This window comes from Urocitellus parryii, chromosome 3, assembly GCF_045843805.1.
Source record: "Urocitellus parryii isolate mUroPar1 chromosome 3, mUroPar1.hap1, whole genome shotgun sequence".
NCBI classification, from domain to species: Eukaryota; Metazoa; Chordata; class Mammalia; order Rodentia; family Sciuridae; genus Urocitellus; species Urocitellus parryii.
The window spans coordinates 48113747-48139157 of NC_135533.1; the positions used below are offsets into that span (position 1 = coordinate 48113747).

A 25411-nucleotide genomic window follows, 5' to 3' on the forward strand; every position below is an offset into this window, starting at 1 on the left:
GTCTGTACTGTAGGAGCCTCTGTTCTTGCCTGTCTTTCCCACTAGACTGGAAGCTCTGTGAGGGGGGCCTCTGTATCATTGTGTTTCCCAGTGTGTCCTCAGGGTCAAACACATTCTCTAAAAATGTGAATGTTATATAAGACCCAGACAAAAATAATCAGTGACCTCATGGTAAAACGATAGTTTTGAATTTCCAAATTGATTGCACAATCTTAGTAATATTTTAAATTTATTATTCTTTGATTTTGAAAATGTATTTTCTTATGTTTATTTTTACCTTGAGTGACTATATTTTTCAATAGTAGCACCTCATTGATTTGTAAAATTTTCATATTGCATTTAGCTTATCTTTAAAGATAAATGAGTATTTAAAAATGCTGTATAATTAGGCCTATAGTTTTATCTTGTATTTCCTAGAGGACATATTTTTATAGAAATTAAACTTCATGTATTTAATTTGAACTGTAATGTTTTGTGCACAGGATTGCATAATTTCTTTGTTGGTTTCTTATTTGTGGTTAAGATGCATTGTTGTCTACAAATATTTCTCTAAATAAATAAAATATAATAATGAGGTTGTAAGTCTGCTATATGATACTTCAGATATTAAACTAGTACACTTAAACCTTGACATTTTCTCTAATGTATTTTTAGGTAAATATATTCAAGAAATGTTTTGATATAAAGATGTGAATTAACTGCACATGCTATAAGTTATCAAAGTGGTTATTTTGCTATTTATGAAGCAGAAAGAAAATGTAGATTAAGAAACTGAGGTATTTGTTGTATTCAGAACAGATTGATCTTTTGCTCACCACATTTTGGACTTTTCTAGCAGTGTTTTTGTTTTGGAGAGAACTGGATGGAAAAAGTAATTAATCCCTATCTAATTAGGACTCTGTTTCTCCTAGAGTGTGAGTGTCACTCTATCTGGGAGAGGGCAACAGCTGCTCCTCCCAGTCAGCCCTAGGAGAGCCAAACATTCAACAGTGGTGCCAGTTCAGCCACTGTGGCCTGACACGGTGGAGCCTGGAGGCTGTGGAGCCGTCAGTGGCTGCTTATAGTCACTGCAGAGCTTTTGCTTTGTGTCATCCAGAGAGCTGGATGGAAAAGAGCAGATCTGAACTCTCAGTTGGATGTTATTTAGCTCTCTTGTAGACCAAAATCAAAGAATATATCCATTTCTGGATAAAAAAAAATAATTGAAAGATGCACATTGAAGTTGAGTGCCTCCTGAAGAATATAGTTCAATCATTTTAAGTAATTACAGAACACATTTCCAGGCAATAGAAAAACAGTGCAGAAGACAGCAACTGTATAATTGGGCAGCAAATATCCCTAGGTAACACCTCTTGGATGCAGGCTTTTGAAAAATCAACACGTAGGGACTCAACAGCCTGGAAAACACAAGATGGATTCTCATGATGGAGAGTATGCACTTAAGCCTTTTTGCTGACACTGACAACAAAATTTTTATCCAAATTAGTATTGAAATTTTGGTTCCAAGTCATATTTCCTCTACATATATAACTACCTTCCAAATCTGAAATTATTTAGAACATATAAAAATTTAAAGATACTCCAAATTATTTATTAAACAAAATGAATCTTATATATGTACACATATATACACACACTTATGCATAAGTACATGTGCTTGACCTACATATTTAATATAATGCACACATATGTGTACACATGCTTTGTAGTATGTCATGTTATTTCAGCGTCATGTAATGCAGTAGGCAAGGACATGTACTTTGTTTTCAAAGACATTATGTTAAGTGAAATGAGTCACAGAAAGACAAATACCACATGATCTCACTTATATGTGGGAATCTAAAAAAAGCAAATTCCAAAGCAGAAAGTACAATAGTGGTTACCAAGGATTGGGACGCGGGGGAGGAATGGGAAGATATTGATCAAAAGTATACAAAGTATCAGTTAGACAGGAAGAATAAGCATTAGACATCTATAACAGATTGACTATAGTTAATAACCATGCACTGCATGTTTGAAAAAAATCACTAAAAGTATATTTTTATATGTTCTCACCATTAAAAATGATAAATATGGGAGTAAAGTCATGTTTACTACCCATTCCATAAAAAATGTATACACATTTCAAAATAGGTTGTGCATCATAAAGTTATACGTTTTTGTCAATTAAAAAACATAAAAAATGCAAAAGATACTGATTACCTTAAATATCATAAGTGAAGCATCCAAATAAATCTTATTAAAATACAGTTTAAACCATTTCTTAACATTTTAAAAAATACAGTTTGAACCAAGCTCTGCAAATTATATTTTTTTAAAGAGAGAGTGAGAGAGGGAGAGAGAGAGAGAGAGAGAGAATTTTTTTATTCTGAACAAGATACAAATTTATGATGCATTATGTCCTTCACCGAATAAGTGCATGTGAAACCCAACCTTTCATTATTATTATTACACAGTGGCAGTGGCAGTGCCAGAGCTGCAAAAGTGAACATTCTTGGTCTTTTTTTTTTTTTTTTTTTTTTTTTGGTACCAGGTATTTAACCCAGTGGTGCTTAACCACTGAGCCACACCCCCAGCTCTTTTATATTTTGTTTACAGACAGGTCCTCACTAAGTTGCTGACACTGGCTTTGAACTTGTGATCTTCCTGTCTCAGGCTCCCGAATTGCTAAGATTATAGGTATGCACCACCAACAACAACCTTGGTCTTATAGTACAGGACCACAGGTGGTCATGATTAGATCTGAGAATATGAAAAATAATGTTAAGGATGCACTATAATAATGTTAAGAATGCAAAAATTTCACTATCATCTCAAAATTATTTGACAACATTCACAGGATGAAAACTCAGCAGAGAACTGTCCCTAGCACATAAAATCTCACATCTTCTTTTGCTTTGTAAAGTCCTGATCAACAATTATTTTCTAGTGGAAAAGGGGCTTCTCAGAGGAAAAGATGTGTAGAACGAGTCAACTTATTTGACCTCAGTGACCATGTTATATAATATCAGGGAGTGCTAGAGATGTCTGGGGATTTGCTGTTTTCAAAAGGAGATAGTCTAGTAATTTGAATCTGGGCACTGAGTGCCTGAGTTATAACGCTGGTCTAGCCAGTAATTCCACCAGAGGTCCTGGACAGGAATTCACATTCTGTGCTTCAGATTCCAGCAAATGGGGCAGCCATTGCTCTCAATCTCTAAGTCTTCCATACCCGGAACTGCCAGTGAGACTAAACTACAATTTCCTGGAAGCAACCTATAATGCTGGATGAGGTAGAAGGTTGGAGGGTAACAAAAGTGACACTTATCTTAGAGTTGATTCAGTGTTAGATACCAATATCCCATTTTTTTTACCTCTATTTTTGTGTGTGTGTGTGTGTGTTTGTGTGTGTTACCCAATTGGATTAATATTATTGAATGAGGCCACAATTTCACTCACTTTTGACTTGAAAATGCAAACTTGCTTAGGCTTTTCTCTGACCCCTCAACCTTCACCCAGTTCCCTTCTTAGAGGTACCCAAGAAGCTAAATTGAGTGTGGGAGTTGGAGGGTGCCCTGATTAAATCTGAACATTGACGATACAGAGCTGTACACTTCTGACACAGTGAGTCTTGTATATCTGATAACCCGATATTCAACAGGAAACACAGACTGTTATCTGAAGATTAAAATAAAGTTTAAAAAGTAAGTACACTTAAGAGAGGTAGGATGATATTAAAACCTTTCTAAGTAACAGGCTTTCATAAGAGAAAGACAGTGAAGACCCCATAGGGGAAAAAAAAGCATAAATATTTCCTAGAGCCCAAAGGCTAAATCATTTTTCCATGAATGTGGAAAGAATCTTGAGAAACATCTGGTCCACTTCATCACATCTGGAAAGACTGCTTGGATAGCAAGGTCTCTCATTTCCCCTGTGTATTACACAAAGCACTTTACATACGTTGTCTCATTTAAGTCTTATAAGCACTCTAGGAACAGAGCAGAAAAGATCTGGATTACCTCCACTCTCTATAAAAGGAGATAAATCTTGCAGCAATTAAGATAGTAAATGCCAGAACTAGGATTCAACTTGGGATTCATGATTCCAAAGCCAAAGCTCTTTTCATCTCACCAGTTTTAGTTCATTGGGAATTAGGAGGGCATCGTCCATTATACCCCAAAAATGAAAATAACTTCAATGCCCATTAGCAACGCAAAACTCAATGTTGCATATTCCTACAATGGAGTATGATTAGTCAACATGCTACAACATGCATGAACTTCAGAAACATTAGGCTAAGTGAAAAGAAGCCAGGCACAAAAGACCACAAGCTGCAGAATTCCAGTTATTTAAAATATTCAAACAAGGAACAGAAAACAGATTAGTAGTTTCCTGGGGGTGGGGGTAGGGAAAAAAGGTTGATGGCAAATGGACACAAAGCATCTTTTGGGAACAACAGAAATGTTCTAAAATTGGTTTTTGGTGAGGGTGGCACAACTTGGTAAGTTTACTTTTAAAAAAATCATTAAACTTCTACACCAAGGTGAATGTTTTTTATAGCGTATAAATCACATCTTAAAAATTACCTTTTTCTTTCTTGTGTAGGTGTGCAGGTGTGTGTTCTGGGGAATGAAATCAGGCCTTGCACATGCTAGGCATGTACTCTATCACTGAGCTATGTCCCCAGTCCTTTTTATTTTCACTCTGAAACACGACCTTACTAAATTGTCCAGACTGTCTTCGAACTGGAAATCCTCCTGCCTCAGCCTCCTGAGTAGCTGGGATTTTAGATGCGCATCACCACACCTGGTTAAGAGAGAGAGCGGGTGGGATGAAGAAATGGAAAGCAAAGAAAAGAAAAGAAGAGGAAAGAAAATCACTTCCAAATAAAATAAGAGGCACATGTCTCTGACAGGTGAATGCTGGATGCTCTGTTTACAGCCTTGATGAGGTGGTCCAGCTAAACAATGGAGTCTTCCAGCTCAGAGGAAAACATTCGGCTCTTATCAATCAGGGCATGATTTATAAGGTTTGCTATGCTAATGAGACCATTAGAAGCCAAAGATGAAGCCTTCAAGGGCTGCACCGTGCTTGCTGCCTTCACTGATCCTACTGGCCCTCACCCCAGCTGAGCTCTGCCAGTCTCCCACATTTGCATGCTGGTTGTAATATGAGTTTTTTCCTTTTTTTTAATTTAAAAATCAAATGTACAAAAACATATAGATTGAAGAGCTAAACGTGAAGGTTTCCTGTCCCATAAAGGACACAAGTCTGTTTAGGATCTTATTACCAGTAGGATGGGTCTTTTATTATAACACCATTGAAAACCAGCTCCAGAAAGAAAATCTAGGAGAAACGAGTGCCTGGAAAAAATCAGAGGCAAACATTCAAAAGGCTGTGGTTCTCCAGAACACAGGGAAGGGGAGGCATAGAAGTAAAGGTCAGTTAGGAGCCGTGAGTCTGTAGGAAAAGGCAGTGCCTTTGATCTGCAGGATAAAACTGCAAATGAAAAAGCTCAGGAACCGCAGTCCAGCTTTCAAGCTCTAACTGGCACACTGAGTCCTCCGATTCCTGACTTTACCTTTCTACCCCCTCTTCACAGCAGGATGTCCCCTTTTCTGTCCTTTAAGTTACCGTTTGCCTGCAGCACTTGATGTTTTTCTCCCTCTGTCTCTCTCCCCCACAACCCCTCAGGGTGCTGGGGATCAAACCAGGGCCTCCCACAGTCTAAGCCAGCACTCTACCACTGAGTTGCATCCCCAGCCTGGACTTGGAGATTTCTAAGGTAGCACTGGTCATGACCACAAGCAGGGAGCTACACCAAGGCAAAGATCCATGTTTTGAGTGCCTGCTCTCCGCAAGTTTCTCCCTGACACCCCAGTGAGCAAACCTGTCCAAAACAGTGATATCATCATGCAGGGTTGTGACTAAGGTAGTTCCTGAAAAGAATAAAAATCTTGTCCGTGCCAGGTAAAATTTCCTTTATCAGACCTTCGAGTGGTGTACGTCAAATCTGTTTCCTGTTTTGGAAGTCGAATCTCATCTTCATGGTCTGTTATATGAAATTTAATAAACATTGATAAAATTCAGATATTTCTCACTTTTGGATTTTTTTCTGGAAATAATCATATTTCACTTTGACATGTTTGAGTCAGATCAACAAATAAATCATCATCGGCCTTGCTATACATATGACCAAGTACAGATGCAGTATACCGGTATACAAACCCACACTTTTCAACCTATGCATCTTTCACTTTGACACATTTTGAAATGACAAACTAGTAAACTTCAGTGTGAGAAGCTTCTTGGACTTATGGAACATAAGTATATCCATCACTTATTAGATGGGTATATGTGAAGAGACTGTGAACCTCTCAAAAACTATTCACATCTTTTGCAATATGGAGTTAATAGCATTTACTTTTTCCTCAGAGTAAGTGGCAGGGCACAAGATGATTAAATGGAGATCACATTTTATTATACTGCCTGCTACACTGTGCAAAAATGTATTTTGTAAACTACAAATGTTATACAATTGTGAAACCTTATTATAAATAGCTCTAACAATTTTAAATTTGACTCATGTTCTCTACCACAACTTGGCAGAGCTGGATTTTCTTGACTTGCCAAGCCTGAGAGTGAGACTTGATAAGGGAATTGCCAGTTCTCATCTAATCCCTGTGGCCTGTTCAGTTGTTGTCTATCTAGAGCCTGACCTTTGCCTGACATTCTCCCCTGGGAGCCTCTCTCCAGCTATCTGAGCTGCTCCCGGCAAAACAGACTGAACAAAGTCGGAAGCTTAACTTCCTTCACAACCATTACATTTGCTCAGCAGCCTTGTTACAGACCATCTGTAAGAAATGTTGAGAACCCAAACCATTCTGTGTAACTGAGAACCTTGTTGGATTTATTTCAGGCAGTGACCTTGCACCTGGACAATGACAGAGATCGGATAAGACTTAAAAAAAAAAAAAAAAACAACAACAACGAAAAAAGCAAGTCAGGAATAGCTTGTTAATAGCAGATGCTCTTTGACATTTGTTAGAATTAAATAATTCTAGTTTCCCAAATTTGCAAATGACAATATAGCATGATTTCAATGTTTCCTCTATCTGCTAGATGAGGACGATTTAAATAAGAAAGGTGTCTATGAAGTGAACAAAGATCAACTGTGAGATAGTAGCACTTAGTGGCCAACTGGACTGGTTTGTCAGTTTAGAGGCCCCACTCAGGTGCAGAATGACCATAAAGCATAAATTTCAGGGCCTTGCCTGTGGTACTCAGGAATTGTAGAGAGTTTGCGGGAGGGGCAGGGAAAGCCAAGTTAGAATTAGGTAGCCTTTCTCTGAAAGTATTTCTTTAAAATACTTAGGATCTCAGTGTTAGGGTGTGGCTTAGTGGTAGAGTGCTTGCTTCCCTTCCATTAGGCTTTCGGTTCAATCCCCAACACCAGGAAAATGAAATTATTATTTCAGAAGAAATAATCCTGAATCACCTAAGACCCAGTAATTTGTCATGATTTCTGTTATTGTTTCAAACACATTTTCACTTTCATAACTAAGTTTGTATTTATAAATTTATATTATTCTTCAAGAGGTCCCCACCCCTATATACTCCTTGGGCTCCATTAGACCTGGATCTACTCTTGCCTGTACTTCAATTCCTGTTTCTTTCTTTTTTTTTTTTTTTTTTTTTTGTATATGTGTGTTGTGTTTCAACCACTTCCTGAACACCTAATAATTATGTAGAACTTGCAACAGCAAATGGGGCAGATACGCTCCTTCTACTGGGGAAAACACTCTTCCCACAAAGACCTGTTTGAAACTGGTAATCCCAGGTGGGATGCTGCCATGGAATTGAATTTTGAGGAAAGACCTCACAAAGTGTCGGTCTCAGCAAAGTAGAAGAGGCAAAGGCTTTTCAGGGAGAGGGAGGAGCAAGTATCCTGGCTAAGAGGTAGAGCAAGTGAGGAAAGTTCAGCCCAGAATGGCTCAAGTTCAGCCCACAGTGGTTTAAGAGTTAGAGGCTAGGGGAGGGGACCCAAGTTGAAGCTGGACAGGACACTGGAGATGTCAAAACCTAGATGAAAGTTTTGTCTGAAGGACAATGGAAGTTGTGTTTTTAGAAGATTTCCCTGGCTGTACTGTGGAAGAGGGGAAGGATCAAGCAGCAGGTACTGGGGGAACGATTGGTCCATTGTTGCCATCAGCTGAAAAAATGAGGAGAGCAACTTAAACTCAAGTTGAGGTGGGGAAATGGCCAGAAATAAAGAAGGTGTTCAAGAGATGTTAACACATAGGAGCCCAGGCCTTATGACTAAACAGGCCCATTCTGAGACAGAGGGAGCCAAAGGAAACAGCTTCCAACAACTGGTGCATAAGGGTACCATTTTTTTTTTTTTTTGACACATGGAAGCCTGAGGATGGGAGTGGGGAAGCTAAAAAGAGGGCAGGTTGAGTCAAGGTATTCTTGAGACACTCGGACACAGATTTTCTGGGTAGTTTCATGAAGCATTTTTAATCTTGAGAATACAAAGTTTAGCTTGTGCAATTACAGCATTATAAGTCCTGGGCTTTTGTGGGCCTAAAAATCACAGAAATTAAATTGGCTATATTAAATCTGTGAATGATACGGGCCAATTCTAGCATAAAGCAATGAGTCTCTAGAAATGAGATTTTAAATTAAATATATATTACATGTCCCATGATATATGAATATTGAATATAATTTAAAATGAAGATAAACTCATATCATTCATTCATTTAATTGGCTTTTGTTATTATAAGTAAGAATGCCCAGACAGACATTTTGAAATATAAACATTTCTCAAAGCAACCAAATTCTTCCTGAAATTTGGGGATTTTTAAAGGGGGAATAAAAAAACAAAGAAATAATCAGTAGCAGCTCTGAACACTCCTAAATATTAATTGCCAAAAGTATATAAGCCACAAGCAAAGTAATTCATTTTAGGAAGTGGGAGGCCCAATACGCATGGGTTATCAGGAGGTCTCTAACTTCTGCCTTTTAAGAGTACTAACCGAAGTACTGCCTGCTGACAGGGCTGGTACTCTTGATTTTTGGAGGCAATAATGAGTTTTGCTCACTCTCTGGAGTCTCCTTAGCATTGTGATAGTGGGGGAGAACAGCTGCCCGTTAGGCAACCTTGGCAAACTATGGCTCTGGACGGCAGCTCTAAGGCAGTGAAGGCAATGGAAGAAGTAACCACATAATGCCAGCTGAGAATAAAGTCCAAGTCCTCTTGACACCGCCTAGAGAGCCCTTCACATCAAATATTCAACACCTGTAAACACTTACCCAGTGCGGGGACATTAAATAGCGGGTGAGAGTGAGACACTCAAGCATTAATAAATCACACCAGTTTCTGCCTCATCTCTGACTCCACTCACATCTTCATCGATGCTCACTGGTCTCCTCCCCTCTCCGCCTGGCTGGAGGTGCCATGCACTGCGTGGTCGCCAGCTGTCTGCTCTCTGCCAGGCGTCTGAACTCGTTGAGGGCAGAGCCTGGATCGGTTTCTGTTTTTCTGTTTGTAATCCTAGCTTCCAACACAGACATTCCAGGACAAGTAGCTGGTAAATGTGTGTTAAACAAACAAACATTTCAAGAAGAAACTAAAAGGGAAAATCAAGTTGAAAGATAAAGATCAATGATTCCTAAAAAGGTAATTGCCAGATAATGAGAGTCTCCTGATAATTGAGGATCAAAAACTGCAAAATTCCTCCCAAGATAGAATTTTTTTTAAAAAAATAAAAGATGCTGATCTTTTTCAAGGCTTATCATGTTGTTGATTCTAAAAAACAATTCTACATAAAAAAACAATATGACCAAGTAAACATGCCAAAGAATAAAATGCTGCTAAATTATTCATCATAGTTATTTCTAGTCAGGGTAAGGTGACAGTGTTTGGTCAGTTAATGGATTTTATCCAATATATTTAAGGTTTCTGGAGAAGATCCGGTGAACTAGCATGGTGCATGAGTTGTGATTATTATCATGATCAGAGTGATTTGTAATAACAAATATTCACAGTCTCTAAATGATCGTTCTGAAGGTAGTGTCCTTGGGAAGCAAATTTTTTTTTCAGAGATGTTGCCAATTAGCAGGACACTTTAATGCTCCTTCTTCTGGAATCACCTTCAGAATCATTCAGGGGACACCTGATATTTGGCAGAAGAAACTCACATGTCACTATATTTATCTTGTATTGTTCCAATGAGAGAACTAAAATTATATGGCCTGATTTTCCAATCAGTTTCAACACAATAGAAAGAATAATCTGCATATTTGAAAATATCTACCTAAGAATGCAATGAACTTTTGGCAAGTACCATTTTCACCAACAATGTTCAAAACCATCCCTTATAGAAGTTATAAAAAGAGGATTATTTCAAGGTCCTTTGAATCTGAGATTTGTGAGTCTAAGAATATCTGAACAATATTTTATAGTCACACAAAGTTTTTATTACAATCTACGTGCATCGAGCTCTTACTTCTCCAAATCTGGGTTTGAATGCCACCTCATTATGGAAATCTTCCTGTAGGAACTATTGCCCACACCACCTTCTTGTTTCCCTGTTACCCAGTTCTGCTTTTCTCATAGAACTTCTATCTGATGTATTCCATATTTACATGCTTATTTATATTTTATCTGTCTCTCAGAACAAGAACATAAGCTCCAACAGAGAAGAGACTAGCTTAGTAATGTTCATTGTTCTAACCCCAGCAATTAAATTAGAATCTGTCATGCAGTATGTGCTTAGTAAATTATAAAATAAAAATTAGCTATATGTATTTATATATACATACTATATACATATATATTTAATTACAAATGTGAGAGTCAAATACAATTCCACTATTTTTATACATAATTATATATTCAAAACTTGCACAATGGTCAACATATCGTATATCTAATAATTAATGAAAGAATGGATTTTGTGCTATCATTTGTATATATTTTCTCTTTTGTTAAAAAAAGGTTTTTACATAACTCAGCATTTTTATCTAAAGTACAATTACAAAGCTGAATAACTCATTTCATTCACAAGATTTAGCTATCATCCCTTGATGCCATTGCCAAAAATCTAACTCATTTTCAAATAGTAAAGATGCATTTCCATTGAGGCAACACAAGAATATATGCCACAGGCTATAAAAAAACAAACAAACAAACAAATGATGCAAATCAGCCTGATTTGATCATAACTCAATGCATAAATGAAAGAAAGTATTACATAGTACCTCATAAATATGAACACATATCATTATTTAAAAAAATAAAATTAACCTAAAAAAGTGAAGTTATTATGTCCTATTTCATCCTTACCTCTCTAATCAGCATCACTGAAAAGTATCATAGTTATTTTTGGAGGCAGAATGCCATAAGGAGTTAAAATCAAAATATTCAGCCAAACCATCCTTGCAAAAAACCAAAGTTAGATGACTTGCTTTTTCTAATTTCAAGATATACTACAAATCTGTAATGATTAGGACCATGTGGTATTGGCAGAGGTCTAGACACATAGCTTAATCAAACAGAAATGACTGTCCAGAAATACACACTAATTTATGGTCAATTACTTTTCCACACATGGCCAAGACAATTCCATAGGGGAAAAGATAAGCTTTTTAATAAGCAATGCTAAGATAACTGAATATCTGCATGCAAAAAAAATGACTTTGTATCCTCACCCTACACTTATCCAGAAATTAAGTCAAAATGATAATAAGCCTAAATATAAAAACCTAAAATTACAAAAACCCTTAGAAGACAACATAGAGTAAATCTCTGTGGGCTTGGATTAGGAAATTATTTCTTTATGCAGTATGAAGGGTTGAATCCAGGAACATTCTAGCTCAGAGCTAGGGCTACTTCAACTTTCAGTCTTCCTCAATCTCTCAGCCTCTTGAATAACTATGATTATAGGTGTGTACCACAACACCTGGCTAGGAAATAATTATTTAACTATAATGCCAAAACATAAGTAATAGAAGAAAAAAATGATAAATTGGGCAATTAAAATTAAAAATATAAACTACCCCATTTACAGTAGCCTTAGAAAAAATTGGAAACTTGGAAATCTATTAACAAAAGAGGTGAAAGACCTCTTACAATGAAAATTACAGAACATTAAAGAAAAAAATTGAGAAGACCTTAGAAGATGGAAAGATCTCCCATGCTCTTGGATAGAAAGAATTAATACTGTCAAACTATCTATACTACCCAAAGTATTATACAGATTTAGTGCAGTTCCTGTAAAAATCCCAATGATATTCTTCATAGAAATAGAAAAAGCCACCATGAAATTCGTTTGGAAAAATAAAATACCCAGAATAGCCAAAACAATACTTATAAAGCAAAGTAAAGCAAGAGGCATCACAATATCAGACCTTAAATTATACTACAGAGCCATAGTAACAAAAGTTGCATATTATTGGCACCGAAACAGATATGTAGACCAATGGTACAGAATAGAGGACACAGAGACAAACCCACATAAATACATTTATCTCATACTAGACAAAGGCACCAAAAACATACATTGGAGAAAAGAGAGCCTCTTCAACAAATAGTGCTGGAAAAACTGGAAATCCTTATGCAGCAAAATGAAATTAAACCCCTGTCTTTCACTCTGCACAAAAATCAATTGACATGTATAACTAATTAAAACAAATTTTTTAATTTTTAAAAAAATTAAAAACATGGTCTTCAAAAGACACTAAAAGATAAGCCACAGAATGGGAGAAAATATATGTAAATCATATATCTGATACAGTACTGTGATAAATTTATAACTCAGCAAGATATCTCGATTTAAGCATAAAATGAGAGTATTTTACCAAAGAAAAGATGGCCAATAAACACATGAGATAGTGCCCAATATCATTAGTAGAGAAATTAAAATTCAGACTAACCATTCACACTCACTAAAATGACTGTAATCAGAAAGACCAACAATAACAGATCAGGATGTAGAGAAACAGAAACTTTCATTTACTGACATGAAATGTTGATGGGGGCAGCCATTTTGGAAAACACTTTTGCAGTTTCTTAAAAAGTGAATTTACCATATAGTCCAATCACTCTACTTATACGTATCTACCCAAGAAACATGAAAATATATAACCACTCTAAGATTTATCTGCTACATATTTACAGAAGTATCACTCATAATCCAAACCTAGAAAAGCCCAAATATTCACCAACTATTGAATGTATAAATGAAATACTTACATTATACAAGTATTAAAATGTACCATGCATACACATCTTAATAGTTTTATATAACTATGCTAGTCCTGTAAACAATTATATATATTTTAACACATTCACAAGAATATGTGCATATGTGTAATTACAAATTAGCATTCCTTCAATTTTCAGCTCAGATACAAATCTAGGTTGAAATTCTATCTTTACTCCTTTTTAACTCTGTGCTCCCAGGTTAATTATTTAACTTCTCTGGGTCTTTAATAGTAAAGTATGAGCAATGGTATACACTTTAAAGGACTGTGTTGAGGGAGATGATAAAATATTTAAAATGCTTAGCACTGGGCTAGCATCATGTGAGTCCTTAAGAAATTATACCCAGGATTATTACTTATCATTTTGTGTTTTATCTGAAGATCTAATTTTTTACTAGTGCTCATGAGGTGGGGAAGGAAGCCATTTGGTGCAGTGGACAAATTTACTTCTGCCTTCCCAGCTGTCTGGTTCAAATTTTTCACTTAATCTCTCAGAGTCTCAATTGCCAAAATCTGTAAATGAGGATCATGTTATTTATCTCACAGGACTTATGATTAGGAAAATTATATAAATGTGCTTTGTAAATTGTGAAGTACAATAAAATTATAAAGCACTGTATTATTATGATCTCTGTCCCCATTCCCACCACCTATGTTATATTTATACAAGACCAGAAAATCTGCCCCTAGGGTACTGCGGAGTCATGGCTCAACCTCTAAATTGACAATGAAAGAATCTCTTCATGGCTGTGGTGGTAGTGGCAGGTCGTTTTTTGAAACATATTTTATTCCCTTGCTTTTGAACACAAAGTGAGAGGAGCCATGTCACTCCCTATCTGAAACACTCTCTGCCTGTCCTCATTAGCTATCAGGCTCAGCTAAATATGGCCCTGGCCACTATGCTAATAATCCCCACTGGTTCTGAGACCTCCATCCACCACCGATGTGACATTCTTTGTGTTCAAATGTCTAGCTGACGTGTGATGCTTAAAACAGCCCATGCCTTCACACCCTCTGCATTGTCACAGCCCTGGATCACCACTCTTAAAAGGCTACTGCAGCCACTCCTAGCACCAGTTGCTGACCAGCCTGCCCGCCTGCCTCCCTGCCTGCCTCTGGCTACCTTGAATGCCTAGTTCTTCCAGCTCCTTGGGGGTCTGACGAAGCAGGGACCATGTCTACCTTTGGCTACAGAAGAGGACTTAGTAAATATGAATCCATCGATGAGGACGAACTCCTGGCCTCCCTGTCAGCTGAGGAGCTGAAGGAGCTGGAGAGGGAACTGGAAGATATTGAACCTGACCGCAACCTTCCGGTGGGGCTAAGGCAAAAGAGTCAGACTGAGAAAACGCCCACAGGGACTTTCAGCAGAGAGGCACTGTTGGCCTATTGGGAAAAGGAGTCCCAAAAACTCCTGGAGAAGGAGAGGCTGGGGGAGTGTGGAAAGGTAGGCTCCTTGGGACTTTTCCTTAGCTGCTCCCACTGCCCTTCCCCAACCCCAAGCCCAGACACTCTGTTTCCTCTAACTTTTCAGTCCTCATGACTTTAACCTTCTTACAACTCATCTGTACTTGTTACTGAGACATTTCTCAGGCTGAAATAGTCTTGTAACTTTTGTAGCCACCCATGGATCATACCAGTTAAAAAACTCTTAGCTGGGCCTTTTTTTTTTTAACTAAATGTGGGAACTTCAAGAGGGGAGTTATTCACAATCAAGGTATGAGTTTAAATATTTTGCCAAACCTAAGTCTTATTTTAGTTGCAAGTTGGTGACAAGACATAGTATCTGTTTCTGTGTACTTTCTATTCAGTTCCATTTGTTCTGTGTTGCTTTGACTGCAGTAATGGCTACAGTAAAAAAAAATAGTTCCATGTTTCCAACACCAAGAAGTGTAGGCTGGTGGGAAGCCCATGGAGCTGAGCCAAGGGGCTACTAGTCCTGCTCTGTCCCCAAACAGCTAAACTTTGACTAGATGGTCACTTCTGTAGGATTCTTTCTGTGTGTACATTGAGGGAGCTCAGTGCATGTATCTTTTGTGAATCAAGAAGCCCTTCGAGATTTTGATAAGTTCTAGACTTCTTCAAAAAAAATGCACATGTGTGTGTGCGCGCGCACACACACACACACACACACACACACACACACTTTTGCATACAATTTCAAAATGATGAAAGCCCTCTAAGGACCCAGCTTAAGTACGCTTGTGGAATCATCCCTGAATCCTTTCTATTTTATGATGGTGATTCTTGAGGCTAGGAAATGTGGTCTTATCAGAGAACTCGGGTTTATTAAGCTCTTGGGTACTGCCCAGTAAACAGTGACTTTCAATCTGTCCAAAAAATCATGACTGGAGGGAGGTTCAAAAAACTATGCTCTGGGAAAGTCATTAGACCAAGAAGGATGTGATAATGTAAGAAATGTTAACATGACAAATAAAATTCTGAATTTGTGGAACAATACAAATCAGGAGAATAGTTTAAAACTCTTGCACTCCATAGAAATCACCTACAATCAAAATGGCTCCATGCCATCCACAAGCTGCCACAGTACTAATCTGGGTACTGTTGTTTGTGATCTTGATGATAGGTGTGTAAGACACATTTGCAGCAAGATAGATATGTGTGAGTTCTGTCCATGTCAATCATTGCAGGAAGGGCCACTGGGATCAGGACAGGGTCTGCCAAGGCCACAGTCACGGCCTGTATTAAGAAACTAGAAGGGGAAATGAGAAGGCACACACATGACCAGTCAGGATTTGGGCCAGTCAATTCCTCCACAACCATCATGTTAAGAAGTTTTATTTTTATTTTTTTTTTTGTTTTTAAATCTGATGTGGGAATGATTGTTAAAAGTTTGGTGAAATAAAGTGGCATGTTTATTACAGTTATTAAAGAATTTCCTTCATAAAAAGAATAAAATTGTCTTTGAATACCCAGGACATATAGACAACTACAGCAATAACCCGACAAAGGCATTTTAATGTCATAATGTCATGACAATGGTGGGAACCAAAGGACAAGCTGTTGTCAGCTGTTGGTGAAACCCACCTGATCCTGCCAAAGGTTTTGCTGATCTCTGCCAGTGGCTTATCAGCCCAATTAGAGAGGCTGTCTTGTTTATGAACTTTGATTCCTTTCTCAGCTAGTTAGCTTTCCTCCCACCACACTTTCCCGTGGCTGGCCAGCTGTCCCTCTAGTCACAAGGAGTTCAGGGCAGAAGCTTGCGGATGGAGGGTGTAAATCCATTCCCAGCACAGGAAAAGACTCAGAGCAGCTGAGGAGGGCAGAGGAGCAGGGCAGCTGTGTAAGTGACAAGCTGTGCATCAGGGACCATGAGAAGGAGCTGGTGGTTTGGGGAGGTCAGGCTCCTGGCTCTGTAAAGGCTTATGAAAATCCTGTGCAACACGTGGCTTCTGCCCACCCTGGTGCACACAAATGTATGCATGTGAAAGCTCCAGGGGTCCAGATGGACACACAATGGTCCAGCCATCCAGCTCCCCTCATTTGAGTAGCTGTGGGATTCTCTGCAGGTGCCAGTGAGTTTCTTCACATTATCTCATTTCATTCTTACCCTTCTGTGCAGGAGAAGTGAGACTAGGAGAGTTTAAGAAACTTATTTGAGGTTAACAGCTTGTAAGAAGAACTGAAATTCAAACTAGATTCTGTTGGCACAGAGACTATGGTTCTTAAAATTGCGGGTGCCCAACCGGTAGCATCAGCATCACCCAGGAACTTCATAAAGCTGCATGTTTCAGGGCTACCCAATGTCTTCTGGATGAGAAACTCTAGGAAGGGAACCCATCAGCCTCTAGGTGATTATGACTTTAAAAATCACTTAACTCTACTGTAGTTTCTTTGAGACAGAGAAGTTTAGTGAGTCACCTAAAGTCAACCAGATTTGGTTTTGTTTTGCTTTATGGGCAGAAACAGAACCAGAACTAAAAACCAAGCCTCTCGCCTCTTTGTTCATGTAGGGATGCCAAAGAGGCGATTAGGAGAAATGGCTGGCCACCTCCCTCTTGTCGCCCTACTCATTCTCTAAAAGTACGTGCTTCTCTCTATTCTCTCCCTGACCACCTCCCCGTTCCCACCTCACCATCCAACTTCCCACCTCCATTCTCCAAAGTGATGGCAAACAGGACATGTCTATCCCCTAGTGCAGGAATAATTTATAAAGTTTAGAGGCAAAGTTTCTGAACCTCATCCGTATCTACTTCCCCTCTCTAGGTCCCTTTCTGTTGTTCTTCTTCTAGACATTCCCCCATGTGAGGTAACTGACCATCTCAGATGGCTCAGGAATCTCTAGATTTTACAACTAACAATCCTGCATCTTAGGAGGCTCTCCAGACTAAGGCACATAAAGCAGGACAGTTGACTGACTGCCTTACCTCCACCCGACCTGATCATGCTTTCTCCAAGGTCTGGTCCCAACAGTGAGCAGCTGTTAATCCATGTCAGTTTAGATTCCTTCAGTAAATAAAACAATTGCGGAGTCCCTGCTACATGCTAAACACTGTGCTAGGTAAGCAAACCTGACAGGGTCCCTGCTGTCACCCGGATAAGAGTCTATAGGAAAAAATAACACGTATTTATAATAAAATGTGATAGGTAGTTTGTTGGGGGAGATAAAATACTATGGGGAACACATTGCACAGATAATTTGAAGGAGCATCAAAGAAAGTTTTCTATGAGGCATCATTTAGGTGTTACCTGACAACTCACATTGCTAGATAAAGGATCAGATATTATCTTTCCAGGTATATTTCGAGGGGGAAACATCTCTTGCAAATAGAGCCTAAAGGACTTCTGAGCATGAAAACCAAAGAGCATGAAATGTAACAGTGGCGGAAAAGGCAGCATGCCTTGGATTTTGAGAGAGATTCCTTTTCTCCAAAGGCTAAAAAAACTAAGACACACTTTCAGACATGTGTGCACACACACATAATTGACAGGGGCTAGGATTATAAGAACATGTATAAAGGGATTTGGGGTGGTAGTGAGAACTGTCTGTCTGCAATTCTTCCTTCCTCCAGGTAATCCATTTATTCCATGGCTGGCCCTCTCTTATTCCTCATCTATGCCAATGGGCTTGACCAGAGCCAAACTCTTTCTTGTGTGTGTGTGTGTGTGTGTGTGTGTGTGTTGTTGAGATGTGACTGGTAGAGAACCACCACCAGTCCCCCTTCCACGACACACACACACACACACACACACACACACACACACACACACACCATCCCTCTCCTTTCTGCTCCCAAAGAAGTAAGCAAATTAAAACTGGATAAGTCATCCTAGGAGGGGCTGACCCCTTCCCAGGCCATCACTTGGTGCCTGCCACTCCACACAAGTAGATTTCTGGAGACTATTTTGTGATAGCAACTGGGCAAACAAACTTGGAGACAGCTGCAGTGTTTTCCAAAGCTTGATCCACATGCCTGAGGCGGCAGCAGCCCTTAGAGTTGAAAACAACCTTCCAATGTAGAGGGAAGCTTCAGAGCTTTGGAGACAGGGGAGAACCCAAGGGCTTCAGAGAGGATAAAGGACTCAAAAGAGAGCATGAGGGAAAATCAGGCTCTGTCAGCACTTTCCAGACATTTTTTTTAAATCATTAAAGATAACAAGAAAAAGAAAGAAGGGTTCATGTGGGCATCTTTGTACAGTGAATCCTGTAAACAGGAAAGACAAAGATAGTATGAAATTGTGTTTACCTGAAAGTCCTTCGTAAATGATATGTGTAAAATAACTTAAAAACACCAGACTGGGCAAAGACTTGCTTCACAATTTTCTACTATTTTCTGCTGATCTATGTTACTGGTTAGAATCTAGTGGGTGCCAGAGTGATCTTCTTTCCCTCCTAGTTGTCTGCAGTCCATCTTACTGAACTCTGAGCTCACTAGAGGTTTCCAGGTGATTGCTGGAAAAGGTAATCTGAATGTTTCTCTGCAGAGAGCCTGGTTTTGACCTCCCTGCTGTCAGGAGCAACAGTTCACAGGTGATATGGAGCCTCTGGGTCCCTGGGCCTCGCTCTATCACAGAAGTAGATAATTGTGGAGGGGTAAATGACACCTCAGCTTCTGTCTACACTGAGACAAGAGAAATAGAAAGCAATTGGCCCAGGTTACATCTGCTATTGCCAGAAAATTTGGGGGAGAATTTTTTTTTTTAAAGAGAGAGTGAGAGAGGAGAGAGAGAGAGAGAGAGAGAGAGAGAGAGAGAGAGAGAGAGAGAGAATTTTTAATATTTATTTTTTAGTTCTCGGCGGACACAACATCTTTGTTGGTATGTGGTGCTGAGGATGGAACCCGGGTCGCACGCATGCCAAGCGAGCGCGCTACCGCTTGAGCCACATCCCCAGCCCTGGGGGAGAATTTTTTAACACTAGATAAAGCAAACACATTACCACTGTGTGTGTGTGTGTGTGTGTGTGTGTGTGTATTTATTTATCTATTTTATTTTTTTTGCTCAGGATGGAGAAATAAGAAGGGACCAAGAGCTGATGCCAGATGGAGGCCTGAATTTGCTAAACTCTAAGTAGACAAGGAATCAAGTAGTGCAGAGCCCATAGTGGGAAGACAAAGTAAATTATCAGTAGTTTTCCAAAACTGAGGTTCTGACCATTTGCTCACATGGCAAAATGATAATATACTGGTACTCAACAAGTCGAATGCTTGATATTCTGTGCAAAACAAATGCGCATAGAAAAAGTTGTTTGATGGTTATATAACAAAATATGGACCTTGGCTACCTCAAGGAGAGAGCTCAGAAGCAGGGGATTATTAATATCTTTCATTAGAGACTTGTTACTTGTCATATGCTACTGTTATAAATTAATAAAATGTTCATTAAAACTCTCCAGGTTGCAGAAGAAGACAAAGAAGAGAGTGAGGAAGAGCTAATCTTCACAGAGAGTAACAGTGAGGTTTCTGAGGAGGTGTATACAGAAGAGGAGGAGGAACAAGAGGAGTCCCAGGAGGAAGAGGAGGAAGACGAGAGCCAAGAGGAAGAGGAAAGAACCATTGAAACCCCAAAAGGGATCAACGGAACTGTGAACTACGATGGTGTCAATTCTGACCACTCTAAGCCAAAGACATTTAAAAGTCAGATAGAAAACATCAATTTGACCAATGGCAACAGTGGGAGGAACACAGAGTCACCTGCAGCCATTCACCCTTGCGGAAATCCGACGGTTATTGAGGATGCTTTGGAAAAGATTAGAAACAATGACCCCGACACCACAGAAGTCAACCTGAACAACATAGAGAACATCACGTCGCAGACCCTCACCCGCTTTGCCGAGGCCCTTAAGGACAACACGGTGGTGAAGACGTTCAGCCTGGCCAACACGCACGCTGACGACAGCGCGGCCGTGGCCATCGCGGACATGCTCAAGGTCAACGAGCACATCACCAACGTCAACGTGGATTCCAACTTCATCACGGGAAAGGGGATCCTGGCCATCATGAGGGCTCTGCAGCACAACACGGTGCTCACGGAGCTGCGCTTCCACAACCAGAGGCATATCATGGGCAGCCAGGTGGAGATGGAGATCGTCAAGCTGCTGAAGGAGAACACGACGCTGCTGAGGCTGGGATACCACTTCGAGCTCCCAGGACCAAGAATGAGCATGACGAGCATTTTAACGAGAAATATGGATAAGCAAAGGCAAAAGCGGATGCAGGAGCAAAAACAGCAAGAGGGATATGATGGAGGATCCAACCTTAGGACCAAAGTCTGGCAAAGAGGAACGCCTGGCTCTTCACCTTATGCATCTCCCAGGCAATCTCCCTGGTCATCCCCCAAACTCCCCAAGAAAGTGCAGACTGTGCGGAGCCGACCTCCATCTCCTGTGGCCACCCCCCCTCCTCCTCCACCTCTGCCTCCCCAGAAGCTGCCTCCGCCTCCCCCTCCACCCCCTCCTCCTCCACCCCCTCCTCCAGCTCCCCCTCTCCCAGAGAAAAAGATCATCACCAGAAACATCGCAGAAGTCATCAAACAACAGGAGAGTGCCCAGCGGGCACTGCAAAATGGACAGAAAAAGAAAAAAGGAAAAAGGGTTAAGAAACAGCCAAACAATATCCTAAAGGAAATAAAAAATTCTCTGAGGTCCGTGCAAGAAAAGAAAATGGAAGACAGTTCCCGACCTTCTACCCCACAGAGATCAGCTCATGAGAACCTCATGGAAGCAATTCGGGGAAGCAGCATAAGACAGCTAAGGAGGGTAAGTCACCCCAGAACAGAACTTCAGACACAGAGTTAATAAGTGAGTTGTACCCCGTTGCCTGGTGGTACCAAAGTCACCTCTCCAAATACTTATTAGTATTCTAAATATTTTAGTATGTGAGAGCAAGTATACCAAGCAAGGTGTCAGACGCAGGTACATGAATAAGCACATTTCCATTTGAGGGCCGTGCTTGAGCCACCTGCTTAGCAACTCAGTTTTTTTGAGGGCCAAGACCCCTTTAAAACATTCCAACATATAAAAAATCCAGTTTCCTTAATATGAAAGTCAGGGAGTACAGTCTACATTCCAAGAGGATTCATCATTTGTCAAAAATATTAAACAAAGTTGCAAGCAGGACAGCCTGATCTATAATATAAAATGTGGGTATATATGCAGCAATAATCAACCCTATATTTGGGTTTTTCTCACAATATACTGGTAGAGACAGACCCTATGGATATCTATCTATGTGTGTGTGTGTGTATGTGTTTTGTGTGTATGTGTTTTGTGTTGCTTCATTGAAAGAAATTCCCTGTATTTGTAGGTGGAAGTTCCAGAAGCTCTGCGATAAAAACAGTCTCTAGAAGAGTATGCAGAACTGTTCAATGGTGTTAAGTAAAAATACATCATGGGATGTTTTCAGTTGCCGCCTTTAATTTGAAATGTTCTCTGACTTTAAAAATAGCTTCACCCAGAAATTCCAAAGAGAATTTAAAGGAGCAATCAGCATGTTTCTTCTGTAAATATGAAAATAAAGTTTTGGGTTTTTTTTTAATTTTCGTGGGATTTGTGTGGACAAGAAGTGGTTAAAAATGCTCTTCATATCTCTGGATGTGTTGGTGACTTGGAGCTGTCAGGAGTTTAAGAAATGTGCTATTATTTTTGTAATCCAAATAAATTTGGATCCAAGGGTTATTTTTTTCTTTTTTTAAAAAAGTCAGACTAATATTTTTCTGTGAGTTGGTACATTTGTCAGATATGTATGTAACATTGCTGAATATTAAAAATATTACATTCTCACTCAAAAGGTTTGAGTCCTTAGCATTTGCCTTTTGTTATTTCATTATGTCTAAGAAAATTTGACCATATCTCTTTCTAAAGGACTGGGATCAAGAACTTTCTTTAATGGGCTCTTGTGCCAGGCACTGTGGCAAATGCCTATAATGACAGGTACTTAGGAGGCTGAGGCAAGAGGATTGTAAGTTTAAGGCCAGCCTTGTCCTCTTAGCGAGACTCTGTCTCAACATTAAACATTTTTTTTAAAAGGCTGGGAGTGTGGCTCAGTGGTCAAGCAGCCCTGGGTTCAATCTCCAGTACACCCCTGCCAAATTGGTTCTTGTAACAATAAAACAAAAGGATAAAAGGGTCACCTTTATCATTCTGGATTCATTGATATTAGAGCCAGGAAGAAAGTGGATGGACCTGTGTTTCCATTAGGTATGATGGAAGCCGGTGGTTAATTCAGTCATTTATTATGTAAACCAATTATTTCTGAGGGGAATAAGTAGAAAGTTAGGAAGTTTCTTGATAGGGAGCAAATAAGTGCCAAAGGAATGCCTGAGAGGCAAACCCCCAAATTCCCAGCCATCTTTGGACTAATGCTAAAGACACACCATTCAGGTCTCCCTGGGAACCCTCCCTGAACAGTGGGTCTCAGTGGTGTTTTGCTTCTTTTTTCCCCTTATACAACTGTGGTGATGCCAACATCCATGAAACATACCTCATGACATGGCTGATGTATTCCCTGCTATTCCCCTCCATCCTGTGTTGATGGAAAGGCATCCAAATTCCCATCAAAGAAAGATGTATCAGAGATGACCTTGGCTCCACTCTAGTTCTCCCTCTTCATGTATGAAAGCTATAAATCCTTTCAAAAGTCCTCTGCATTAACTATGATTAGCCATGTATCTTTTGTTTCCTACAGATTAGAACAGTGGTCTCCACAAGCTCTCAGGGCTATCTGTTCAGTAATGATTTGCTTCATGGACAGAGCTTTGGGTACCTCCAATCAAGAAGACTATGTTTCTCTAGAAATCTTCTTTGACACTTCCTTGGTTTGTTTCTATAAGTTTATTCCCATTGTTTATCCATTCTCTTCCTGAATAAGAATAGCCATTGTAATCACTTCAAGAGGATTCCAGAGGCCCAGTGAGCTAAGAGGGTGGTAGGTGAGTGATGTCTCCAATATATTTCACAGCCTTGAAATGCGGTGTCCCCATTGTATTTACAAAGAAACTAAGGCACAGAAAAGTTAGGAAAACATGACTACATAAAGCAGGTTCCTTCCATGTCATTGCCCCTCAATGCTTCCACCCTGACTGGAATCCTCCAAAGGCTCCTCATTTTTAAACCCCATGGAGGTGGTTATTTCCCTTGGAAGTCATTTCTCTGTTTCACTTCCTTGTATTAGCATTCACAATCATCATGTTTACTCTTGCTTAAAGAAATAAAAGTTGTTTAGGTTTTCAAAAGTGTATGTGTGTGTATGTATGTATGTATGTATGCACTCATGCATAGACTATAAAGTCAAGTCAGACCTTTCTTCCCCCTAGTACTGTGTGCACAATGTCAGGGTTCTCCTACATAGAGGGGCTGGAGTGACAGGTGAACAGCTTCCAATTCCATCCTGTTGAGGCAGAGGAGCAAGTGTCTGCTGACAATCTGGTCATTGATAAGAGCATACAGGAGTCCCAGAAAAGGTATGTGGCAGCCCTCCGGAATGAGGAGGGAAGAGCTAGTGTTGTGTTGACAGGAGCTGGTTGGACTGGAGAGACTGGCCAGGCCTTCTCAGAAAGGAGTGACTAGAAGACATATTTTCTCTTTTGCATCATAAAAAGCTACCTTGCTGGAGCTTTTCTCCTACTTCAGAGACTGCAGAATGCGCTTTTACTAGGCATTCTGCAAAATCCAAATAAATATATGGACCTTCACATTCAATCCACAAAAGAGAACACTATAAAGTTCATAATAAGACATAGTGATGTTTATCATTAAGGAAAAAAAAAGATTTCTAGAATGTGCTATTGCAGAATCTAGTACTATAAACATGTAAGATTTTATGTTAGTCATTATTCAACACAGGATGGGGACCCTAGTTCATACTCTCTGCAAACTCACAAAGCTGGTATGAAACTAATTAGTTCATCTTCTATAAAGAGCTTTCAACTCACTGGGAGAAAGGCTGTCCAAGACCCGTTGAGACGTTTAGGCTATGATTTATACATACACGTGGACCTCCGAAAATACACCTAGTTCTGATTTGAAATCAGGCCAGAATGCTGAGTCTCATGCTGCTTCACAGGCCCTGCTGCCACAGGTATTTAATAACTCTGTATCAGCAGGATCTTGATTTAACACTTGCCCTGAGATGGTTGCTATGAGGGTGAAAGGAAGAGGTAGTGACAGGCTGCAATGTCTATATGGAGATACTCTAAAGACAAGGTGATCAATATACTCTTGAAAAGAGCTCGTAACTTATTCCTTTTGTGACATAGTCAAAACTATTTCTTCTTTGTTTCTCTGAGGATGCTAAGGTGGACTTTTAGGTCCATTAATCACCACATACATTATATAAAAGTCTAAGGATTGACCTAAGACTTAGAAGGATCCGAAATATGTACCACAATTGGTGCACTTAAAATCTGCAGACATTTCCTGAGTGCATACCATGTTCCAGAAACTCCTCCAGATGCTGGAGAGGCTTGGTGAGCAAAAGAGTTCAAGCCCCATCCTCATGTGACTATATTCCCATGTAAGGAGGGACCTCACACTATTCTTTCCGGCACCTGTGCATGTCCTTATCCAGTGAATCCTATGGAGGAGGAACTGTGCCCAATGCTGGGAGACCAGCTTGAACTAGAAAATGTCTTCTACCTCAAAGTAGTGGAAATCCTAAGAAATCAACCTTTCCAGATGAATAAGAAGAACTCTTCTTCATCT

The 25411-nt window shown here is 39.6% G+C and overlaps 1 protein-coding gene across 1 annotated transcript; it reads left to right on the top strand.

Annotated features, from left to right (window-relative positions):
• The first annotated feature begins 14265 nt into the window (after positions 1–14265).
• Lmod2 (leiomodin 2) lies at positions 14266–22487 on the top strand. Its single transcript, XM_026388709.2, has 3 exons — positions 14266–14698; positions 20108–21469; positions 22017–22487. Exons 1-3 carry the CDS (start codon positions 14426–14428, stop codon positions 22041–22043), a joined length of 1662 nt encoding a protein of 553 aa, XP_026244494.1. The 5' UTR covers positions 14266–14425; the 3' UTR covers positions 22044–22487.
• The last annotated feature ends 2924 nt before the right edge of the window (positions 22488–25411 follow it).